At 39.6% G+C, this 11,382-nt stretch overlaps 1 protein-coding gene across 3 annotated transcripts in view; it reads left to right on the top strand.

Moving 5' to 3' along the window:
* The window catches only part of elac2 (elaC ribonuclease Z 2), a 24,791-nt gene extending 13,672 nt beyond the window's left edge, over window positions 1-11,119 (top strand). Inside the window, exons 14-25 of one of the 3 annotated variants that reach the window (XM_050069795.1) lie at window positions 443-511; window positions 2,337-2,422; window positions 2,709-2,830; window positions 2,973-3,069; window positions 4,933-5,071; window positions 5,195-5,233; window positions 5,335-5,444; window positions 6,821-6,920; window positions 7,013-7,133; window positions 7,616-7,694; window positions 8,042-8,186; window positions 10,665-11,119. In XM_050069795.1, coding sequence (XP_049925752.1) covers window positions 443-511; window positions 2,337-2,422; window positions 2,709-2,830; window positions 2,973-3,069; window positions 4,933-5,071; window positions 5,195-5,233; window positions 5,335-5,444; window positions 6,821-6,920; window positions 7,013-7,133; window positions 7,616-7,694; window positions 8,042-8,186; window positions 10,665-10,904 — 1,347 coding nt within the window. In that variant the 3' untranslated portion in view covers window positions 10,905-11,119. The other 2 variants (XM_050069797.1, XM_050069798.1) reach the window with 2 other exon arrangements.
* The last annotated feature ends 263 nt before the right edge of the window (window positions 11,120-11,382 follow it).

The following is an 11,382-nucleotide window of genomic DNA, read 5'->3' as shown; positions in this document are numbered from 1 at the left end:
TGCTGAATGATTTAAGCCTATTTTGCTCGCTCAAAACTATTTTTAGTCGCAAATGCGAGTGCCGTGACGGACGGATCGCCACACTGCCAACATTTTATTCCGCCCGTCACGGCACGCTGTTTGATTGTGTTATCAAAACACGCCGCTATTATTCGGCCTTGCTTTTAACTTATTCCACGGAATACCGAATGTGTGTTTTTTTGCAATATTCGGCCGAATATATTCGGTTACCGAATGTGTTTTTTTGCAATATTCGGCCGAATATATTCGGTTACCGAATATTCGGTGCATCCCTATTTACAAGAATACTAATGTTATTGTTACCTATGTTAAATCGCTTGCTAGCTAGTTTCATGCTAGGAATAAACCCACTCCTCCTTAACAAGAACTTATGCTCACTATTGCTTTGCACATATTTTTTTAATCTTTATTGCCACAATAGAAAGAGCAGGGTCAGGGAGGAGACAGTGGACCAGAGGCCAGCAAGGATGATCATGCAGGGTCTTCACAGGTGAGAAGAGATTATAACTGGCTGAGAAAAAATATCTATAGCCTAAAAGTGACTTTGCGATTAATTTCCACAGCTATGTCACCACTACTATTCCTAATTCTATTTATGAATTTTGCTTTGCACATTTATTATCTATATTATTGCAATAGATAGAAGAGGGACAGGGATAAACCAGGCAGATATCAGGACAGGGACCTGACAGCAGCACCAATTATCAGCCCAAGGCTTCACAGGTAAAGAGAAATTATAACTGGCTACAGAAATGTCTATAGGATAAGAGACTCTAAGATTCATTTTCACAGCTATTTCAGAACTACTCTTTTTTTTGTACTCTAAAATGTTTTTTGTCTCTATTGCAATAGCAATACTACTGCATTATTTGTGTTTTTTTTAAAAGGCAGCAGGTATAGGTCATGCCATTTTTCTTTATCTTGATTAATTTTGCACATCTGTGCTGTCATATTTGATGATGTGTGCACGCAAAAAAATCAAAGCCACATTGCATCCCCCTTGTTAAAAATTAACAATTCGACCACTGGCCAACGTAGTCGGCAGCCCATCTGCAACAAGAGCATGGAAAAACATTTTTCCTTAATTTTTTTTATGTGAAACTGCTTTATTCTGTGTTCCTTGGTTACTGGTGTTTTTATCAACTGGTCCAGAGACCTCTCTGGATAATTTATCTCGCATTACAAACCACCTAGGATGTTAAGTTATTAGGGAAAACAGGTGAGCAGACATCAGCAGGTGCTGGGCTAGTGGCCCATGTCCAACAGGCCAAACCGCATTAGAAAAATACTGATTTGTAACATGAAGCTGCTTTATTCAGTGTTTTTACTGGTTTTAATCAGCTGGTCTATTTGTTTCGGAGAGGAAGAGAGCTCTGTGGATAATTCGGCTCACGGTATAAAACTCCTGAACAACGAACACTAAAGGAATTCTAACCAGGGGGAGTTTCAGCTGTTGCAATTTGCAGTCGTCACCACTAGATGTCGCTAAATCTCCCTAAATCTTGCACACTGGACCTTTAAACAGCTGTACAGCTAATGCAAAGACAAAATGGAGTAACTACAGTTTTAGTGTCTCTTTCAGTATGCGGGAAACTGTTTTCATTTCTTACTAGATTTAATTTCTGTTTGTTTCATTTATAGTCTATTAGTCTGTTTTAAAAGCAGTAACAGAGACATTTTGAAAGAACCCTCAAGTATTATTTTGTGGTAATATTTACTTCATCGTCCAGTAAGATTAATTGACATCATCACCATGATCATCATCATTGATCCTGCTATATTCATTGTCACATCCTCATCATCCTCATTCTTACGTTTACCATTTGCCACAATATGCTTACTGTAGTTTTTCTTGGCCCGAAAGATCTCCAAATCTCAAGGAACCCAAGGCAGAGTGCAGTAACTACATTTGACTACAGTTGATCTTGGGTTTTGGTTGGATTTTGTAGTTATTGCAATTTTTACACCTTATTTTCTCAAGAACAGAACAGAACAGAACAGGATAGAAGCAGGAATGTTTTCACAAGATGGCTCAGATATCCAAAGGTTTAATTTCAGTCATAGTTCAATTTTGACCAAATGTGCAGTTACTGTGGTTGCCTTTGTTGGATAGTATCATATGTTAGAGTTTATTACAGTACATTATTTCATTATCATTCCCATTGGCTCTATTGTGTTTTTATATCCTGTTTTTTTTTTTTAAGTAACTATATCTCTGCTTGGCTTAAAAGGCAGAGTTCACAAAGTTATAAATCAAGTATGATCCATAAAAAGTAGCCATGAGAAAACATCAAAACTTTGTCTTTATCCCCCAGGAGGCCCAGGCTGCCCTGCACATCCCCAACGTCAGAGCCGAGTGTCTGCTCAAGTTCCAGCTCAGACCCGTAATGGAGTGGCAAAGGTTAGTTTGTCCTTCAATCCCCCCAATTTAGCCGACATTACTCTGCAGCTCCGAGCGCTGCCTTGTCACAGAAAACAATCTGGAATGGACCATTGCACTCAGCCGCTTTCTTCTTCTTTCTTCTTTTTTAACCTCGTCTTACAAGTGTCAGTGTTTTTTCTCCGTTGTTTCTGTCAAGCACTGTAGAGGCGCATCAAGGTCAGATGTGAAAAGAATCCCTGTTTTCCCCGCCTTGTTGTTGCAGGCAGTGGTGTGTGTCTTCTTGACTCTGTTTCTCATTCGTTAGAGATGCCATCCCCTCCTGCAATGCTGAGGAGTTTGTGAAAGAGGCGTCTGAGGTCCCAAACTTTATGGAAGAAGTAGACAAGTGCAGGAAGATTTGCTCCACTGACACTGCAGAGCTTTCTGGTGAGTTCTCCTCTTTAAACTCTAGAGGGATGCGTTTAGTTTTAAAGCCCAACAAAATGTTTCTTACTTTTAAGTGGATGGTCCTCCAGTGATGTGAAAAAGTGTATCGTCGTGTATCATCTGGTTATATTTCTTACTGCAGGGAAAGGAGAAAATTACCCGGAGGTGGTTTTCTTGGGAACAGGATCAGCTCTTCCAATGAAGATCAGAAACGTCAGCGGCACTTTAGTCAATATCAGGTATGGAGCTCAGGTTTCCACACAAACCCACAGGTGGACTGTAAAGAGATCATTCTTATACTGCTGTTAATTTGTATTTAGTTAACTTAATTGTTACTCTTCAGTTCCCATAAAACTAAATAAAAATGAACAATAATCATTGGATCATAAAACTACCATTTGCAACACAACTCATCCTGTAGTTTATTGCTCTTTTTTTTATCATCACTCGAAATATACTGTTTTTGCTTTTTATTTCACTTTTATTTTTATCACTTTGGTGTACACTCCCAACACAACATTTTATAAGATGAGAACATAAGAAAAGGAGCAGGGAGAGGAGAAATCTTATGACTCATCAGGAGCCTCTTTTTCTCTCCATCTGGAATAACCAGAAGCATACTGCAAACTGTCCTCTGAGAGTGTTCTGCACACAGCACAATGCAGCGAAAACTTCTCTCTGTCTTCTTGAAGCAGGAAAGGAAGCTAATGTAAAGAAAATTAAAATCTGGCAAAAATCAACTTTTAAGTATGCTACTCAAACTTGTGTTTCCTCTTTAAATGGTGCATTTGTTGTGCGGTGGTCTGTCCCTGTCACTCTGAAGTTACACCTCCAAAACACTAGTTGGCGGTGGAGGTTTCTGTGAAGTGCTGTTAAGTTTAGTTGATTCAAAACACACATTAAACACACATTAAACATGGCTTAATAGAGACAATTTCAAACACAACTACACAAATCAGCTTCACTACAGCTCGCAGCATTCAGAGACAAAGACTTTATTTGGACACATTTTCCCAACAAATACAACATGCTAACATTATTAGCACAAGCCTATGGCATTTTACATTGTATAAATTAGCCTAGCAGACAGCAATCTTTTCCTCCTCTCATATAAAACCAGGGACAACAGCAACATTTAACAAAGGTAACTGTACATAGTTTGGCTCCATTACAACTCACAAGGTTCACCGATCAAACAACTGTCACACTGAACACGTTTTCCAAACAAGTATAAAATGGTAACATTATTAGCACGAGCCTATGGCATTTTACTTTGTACAGATTAACCTAGCGACGAGTGGAGATTTCCTCTGATTTCCTCTTCCTCTCATATGAAGCCAGGATAAATCACACACAAGACTTAAAATGTTATTTTAGTGGAGGCTTTACTGTCTTCACAATTTATTGTTTCTTATCCGTGAAATTGACCTAAATAAAAGCTTTGTTTCCACTGAGGGAAATGGTTTTAGCTTACAGAAACAGACAGGAGGTCTGTGTCGCCGGGACGTGCAGTTACATTTCTGGGGAGGTGCACGTCAGGCTATGGCGTAGGTTATGGAGTAGGCTCTACGTCAACATGGAGCCTACATCGTAACTACGCCAGTGATTCAACGCAGAAGTAAAAATTTTGCATTAGTGTTTATTGATGCTCACCCTGAATTGAATATACTTAAATACTTAAGATTACCATGACCTGGATGACTGAGAATCTTCACCGACACATTATCAATGTAATGTACATCACCATCAATAAATCCTCCCTTTGTGAAAGTTAGAATGTTTGTACGTCTAAACAGTTTGAGAGAGGTGTTGATTATACTTACTGAACATGCTGTTGAACTGTATTGAGTTAAACAGGCAGGGTGTTTCTGTTGTTTAGTCTACCCTTAATGATATAAATGGGGTGGAAAAAATGGAAACACCCCTGAGCGCTGAGTGTATTTATATTCCCAAAAGGCACCTTGATATGTTTTGTATTATTTAAGACTTTTGGACGCCATGTTGCCCTGTGAGACATGAGATTTTTTTGCATATGCACTCATTCGGTTTATGTCTGGTAATGGTTTTCATCCTCATGCCAATCTGTCTGTGCTTGCATGTAGCCCGAGTCAGTCCTTGCTGTTGGACTGTGGAGAGGGAACCTTCGGTCAGCTCTGCAGACAATACGGGGACACTTTGGATGAAGCACTGTCCAAGATCTCAACTGTCTTCATCTCACATATGCACGCTGACCACCACACAGTAAGCAGCTACACATGATAACCATATTGTTGTTTAAATATATGAAATACCAGATTACTCAAAGTGAAGTGAGCTGCTCCAACAGAACCACTAACCTGATGTTCTTTTTTTCTTTTGCTTTAGGGGCTGCTGATGCTGCTGTATCAGAGGGAAAGAGCACTGGTATGTAGAAGAAAAGGTTACGTAAATCCTGATGCATTGTTTCCTTTGGTTGTTTAATGTTTGAAAATAAAAATCAATTATCACTGGTTTGTGTCTCTTAGACAACGTTAGGAAAAGCATTCCGCCCCATCTACCTGGTGGCCCCCGCCGACATCATGTCCTGGCTCCACCAGTATCACGATCACTGCGAGGAGATTCTCCACCATATCAAGTACGTGGACACAAAGACATTTCAAGAGGACAGCACAGACTTAACATTCATGTTCCGAGGCTAGAGTTGGATCAATGTCCGGTTTTGCCAGTCTAGTGTATGCGCTTAAACCGGTTTGATTTTATGCAAACTGGCTGAACCTTAATTGTCATTATGACATGTTCTGGCAAATTAAGTGTAAATCAGCGACCTCTGCTGATGGTGTCATGGCGCTAAATGCAACTTGTATTGCATTAGCAATCAGCTTTATGACAATCTGAGTAACACAATATTATGTATTTTAACAGAATAACAAAGCCACAAGTGTGTGACAGGCTGTGAGCTGAGCACGGCAACATGAGGGAGAGTCGGATTTCAATAGAGGTGGAAGGTGGAGGAGCATTACTTGTGTTTGTTTACTAGAAAGTTCATGTGTTTTTTAGGGTGAACAGATGAGAAAACTAAAACTGCACCAGTATGACAACATTTTTTATTTGAATCAGACAAAAGAGGTTACCCAAAAATCTCGAGTGATGCAGTGTGCCATTTAGAGATTAACTTTTGTCAGATGCTCTGCTTCTGTGTATTCCTGTCGCTTGCTTTGCCACAATGGACGAGACACGGCTGACTAATGACGCTGAAATTAGGAATTATTTGCACTATGCCTCCTTATTGACTGCAAAAACAAAAAACAAAAATAAGATGGCAGCTGGCTAGAGGGAGATCGCCAGGGAGTTTTTGGTAAATTACCATTGCTAATAGCAAACTAAACTACTTACTGTTGGCTATAATGTGAGTGTTTTTTTATATCACAATATAAAACTTGTATTTTCTAGTTGGCTTCTCACCCATCTGTTAAGTGGTTACATCTCCAGTCTGAGCTCAAGCGTACAGCTGGTAGCTACATGTTTGTTTACATGATACAACAGAGGTGCAGGTTTAATGGATTCAGTGTGGACAGAGAGCTCTGATGTAACATGATGCAGTGCAATAGTCAGATGCTTGTTTGCTGCTGGGACACAGTGTCATTATGTTCCACTCAAGAGCGGCTGCTGAGTCAAGAGTAACACCTGGTAAATTTTTTTTAGTCTGTGTGTGTGTGTGTGTGTGTGTGTATGTGTGTGTGTGTGTGTGTGTGTTGTGTGTGTGTGTGTGTGTGTCTTTAACAACACATTGTATTTTATGAGCTTATCACATGTTTCAGGGAAAGTTTTCATCTGTCAAGTAACAAGTACTTGTACTGAAGTACAGCACTTGAGTGAATGTACTTTGTTATTTTCCACCACTGACTGTACAAAAATGAACCCTTTAATCAAGCCAACAACATGATCTAACATGGCTGTAGATTTTTAATTTTGTGAGCTTGATGTCTTTAATGTCACCTGTTTGTGTTTCAGCCTTATCCCAAACAGATTTCTGTGTGAGGATGCGAAGGTGACGGATCAGAGGACAGTGTCTTCAATCCAAGCAATGCTGAAGAAGAATGATTTGGAAAAGGTGATTTAACAGCACGTCATCCTTCAATAATAACGGCTTTCTGTTGCTGTTTTTTTAAAGTTTACTTATCATTTTGATTCTATGTGTCTCAGTTCCAGACGTGTCGAGTGCGTCACTGCAAAAACGCCTTCGCCTGCAGCTTCACTCACCAGTCCGGCTGGAAACTGGCCTTCTCTGGTGACACCATGCCCTCCGATGCGTTCGTATACACCGGTCAGTACCACTCACAATGATTAAAGTCCACATTTCACTGAAGTGTATCTAGAAAGACTTACTGTATGTTAAAGCAAATTGAGCGTACGCTTTCAATATTGCAGAGATTCATATAAGGTCATCTAACTGTAGCTTGACTACACGGGTTGTATCTGAATAATTTATCAGATATTTCTTAATGCTTTCGATCACTCTTGTAGCTGGCAGGCTCTTCTAATGGTTCCTGTGGGATCCCACTTCATTGACTCTTCTTAAATTGCTTGACTGGATTCTGTCCAAGCAAAGCCTCCAAAGAGACAGCGAGTATATCCCATGTCTGTTCATTATAGATGGCTCAGCTCAGCAGACAAACAGGGCGTGCCGAATCTTGATTACGCCGACTACCTGATTGATTTCCTGTGGGACAGGAAGAGGCTGTAAGTGCTTCTCTGTGAGTCAGGCCACTGATTCGGCTTTTTTTTGTTGTTGTTGCTTTTCTGCAGGAAAGAATGCAACCTTACTGATCCACGAGGCCACGCTGGAAGACGGGCTGGAGGAGGAGGCTGTAGAGAAAAGACACAGGTAGGTAAAATAAACTGTAGCACCAACTATCTCTGCAGGGCTTTAATGTCGTTTACACAAATAAATGAAAAGGAAAGTTTTTAGCTAAGAAAAGAAATGTCCCTTATTGGCTGTTTGAGTTTGCACTTATTTTTGAGTGCACTGGTAAATTTCTTTACTCTCCACAGATATTGTCATTGATTTTTGTATCTTTATGGTGCCAGAGTGAGCGTCCGTCTTCACAAAAACATCTTTTATGTCCATAGAAAACAATATTTCTGTCGACAGTTTCCCTCTGACACACTAAAAAGGCAGGTTTTGTGAGAAAGCCGTCAATCTCTGACCTAATGCTTCATGGTGTCTGACAGCACAACCTCCCAGGCCATTGGTATCGGCATGAGGATGAACGCTGAGTTCATCATGCTGAACCACTTCAGCCAGCGCTATGCCAAGATCCCTCTCTTCAGTGAAGACTTCAGTGACAGAGTGGGGATATCATTCGACCACATGAGAGTACGTATTACTGTAGACAACAATATTAATGCACATGTAATATCCTAATCACTGCCGACTGGAGGCATGTCACAGCTGCATTGTGGTGTTTTAAAAAACACCTGACAGCTCTCTGCTGCTGCATTGTATTGACAAACTAACTTCTGAGTGGGGAATTATTTTTGTGGTCTCTATAATTGCACCTGAATGCATCATTTGAACAATCTTTCAACAAAGGTCTCACTTGCTTTACACTGCGTATATATCTTGGGCTTTTAATAGAGAACATGATGTGTACCAGTAGCAAAAACTGGTATGAAATGGTGAGAATCTTTTAAGAGTAACTAAATGCCAGAGTTTTGGCTGAAGTGCCCCTACTCTGGAAATTCAGAAAATGCATCTTAAATGTGATTTTTTTTTTTTAAATTTTTATTTTATTTAATATGTGTAGGGCTGGGAGGCGAGGCTAAGACATGCCAGTCACTCCTTTGTCACCTGCTGCCAATAGCAAAAGTCAGTTGTAATAGCCATGTTTAATGGGTAGAGCACGATATGTAGAGCTCAAATACTTTGCACTAAAATGTCAAGATGTGGACCTGAATCCATCAGCACCTCTACAAAATACCCATATACATTGATTTTCAGCTGAAAAAAAGTGGTTTGGGTGTTTAAATACTCTTTAATCACACAATGCCAGATCTAAATAGATGATAAAAGAAACGGATATTAAAAGGAACAGCATGCAAGATTTAGGGAGCATCTAGCTGTGAGGAATGCAGATTGCAACCAGCTGTAACTTCTCCTGGTTAGAATCCCTTCAGTGTTCATTGTTGAGGAGGTTTTTACTGCGAGCCAAATTAGCCGCAGAGGTCTCCTCCTCTCCAAAACAAACTGACCAGGTGATTAAAACCAGTAAAAACACAGAATAAAACAGATTCACGTTGAAAGAAAAAAATCGGTGTTTTCCGGTGCTCTATTGTTGCAGAGGGGCTGTTTAGTACAGTGGCCGACGCTAAAATGTAAATGGCCCTATCTAGAGCCTGTTGGTTTGTCCATTCTGGGCTACTGTAGAAAAATGGCAGTGCAACATGGTGATCTCTGTATACCAGCACCTGCTCCCAGTGTGGATATGAACGGCTCATTTTAAGGTAACAAAAACCCATTTACTCTGGGTTGATAAATGTTCAGCCCAAGAGGGAATCATTTGTACAGTCAAGCCATAAAAGGCACCATAAATAAATTACCAACAAGAATACACCAATATAAATAATAAATAAATATAAATCATCCAAAATAATCAACAGTACTTTAATTTGACAAATAAATCCCAGTTGAGGCACGTTCACTAGCTTCTCCCTGAGCTGTCAGCTGTATGTTGATCTGGTGAAGACTGAGTGATACAGTTTAAACTCTGGAAAAAGCTGGTCAATTGTATCTGTGTTGGCGTTGTCTGGTTCCAAGGCCAGTAATGAACTTTGATGTTTTTGTTTATTTGTAATGAATATGAAACTTTGTTGCATTAATCAGTGGTAACAAAATGTTTTCTTTTGCCTTTTCAAATCCTTCTCAGTCGTGCCGTTGCAGCAGCTGTAGAGACTTGAGATAGTTTCAAATGAGATGTTATTTGGGCGTCCTAACAGTAACGTTGTCCAAACTAAGCTCCAAAATAAATACTCAAAAAAGGCTAGCTCATTGGTACAGTATGGAAGAGTTTAGGGCCAAGCATAAGGGAAAACATGAAGAGGAAGATTTATTTGGTTTGTTTGACATTTTGAGAACAATGTCAAAATGTCGACAATAAACTTGACATTTTCAGGAGTAAAGCTGAACTTTGGAGAATTAATCAAACTACAAGCTTTAGCCCATATGGCTGCCTTGACAAAATGCCTTGTGTAGAAGAATTGGTGAAATTGTACTTCAAATTCAGTTTCAGTAACAAGGAATTTACTTCTCTTTGAGCACATAAACAGTGTGGTAATAAGTGGGCTATTTGAACTTTTAAGAGTTTGTCCTGAAAATCACGTGTGTTCAGAAGAAACCACACACACTTGGAAGAGGTAGCCGCATATGTGCAAACTGAAACAGCTGATAATAAATAGATGCAACAGTGTCAGTGGTTACACTTGCATGCAGCAGATAGGATATGTTGCAAAACAGGACACAATTAAATGGACCAGAGAAACTGACTTTATTTGCAACATTTTGACTTCATTTATAAAATGTACAAATAAAATTAAATAAACTTCCTCCTCTGATGTATTTTTTCTTATGCCCGGCACTAATGCTGAAGGTTTGACCTTTTTCCTCAACATTTTTGACTTTATTTTCAAATGCAAACTTAAATAAACAAAGATCCTCTCTTTAAGATGTAAGGCCGAACAGAAGCTAGTTGTAGGCTAAGACTCTGCCACAGTATTTATGAGCCTCACTGCTTTTAGGAGTAATAATTCAGACCTGTTACAGCCACTTGACCATTTTCTCCATTTCCTCTTTGCTCAGACTCGCTTTGGAGACTTTAAAATTCTCCCCAAGCTCATTCCTGCACTTAAAACCCTTTTCGCTGAGGAGATTGGTGAGATGGAGGAGAGAAGAGAGAGGAGGGAGCTGAAAAATCCAAGAGGAAGCAGCTCCGAAGTGAACAGTGAGCAGAAGACAGCCGACGAGAGCCGAGGTGCCAAAAGAGACCAGGAGGAGGCAGCGGCACACAACGTAGAAATGAAGAGGCTGAAAATGAGCTGAAGCCTGAGTGATGGACAGTGTTTAAAACAAACAGACTTTAACTGAGAGCATCCTGAGTTCTTTTATTTAAATGAAATAGAGAGTTTTATTTGGCCCGTGTGGTTTCATGAAAGAAAAGTCATGTAGATTTCCTGCATTGCAGTGTACAGAGCTGAGCTGTGAATATAGTTTGTGTTTTTCATTTAACAGAATAAAGCAATGCCAGACAGTCTGTAGTTTTATGATTGTGTCCAGAATAATGTTTTACATTATGTCAGCAGTAAATCAGTTGTTCCCAACCGTTTTTCATAAAACTATAACCCCATTAGAAGAGCTCAATCAGCACCAGCTGTTCTGTTTCAAATATTTTTCTTTGAATGGATATCAGATAGGATTTTCTTAAATGAGATTACATTGATTAGATTGTTACACAAGGAGCAATACAACATGTATACAGGCACCTAGCTGAGATTAATTTGCAGCCACCATCCTCAGTTAG

Source organism: Epinephelus moara, chromosome 18, assembly GCF_006386435.1.
Source record: "Epinephelus moara isolate mb chromosome 18, YSFRI_EMoa_1.0, whole genome shotgun sequence".
Lineage (NCBI taxonomy): Eukaryota > Metazoa > Chordata > Actinopteri > Perciformes > Serranidae > Epinephelus > Epinephelus moara.
Note: the sequence above shows the minus strand (reverse complement) of the source record. Positions and strands in the feature narration are given on the sequence as shown.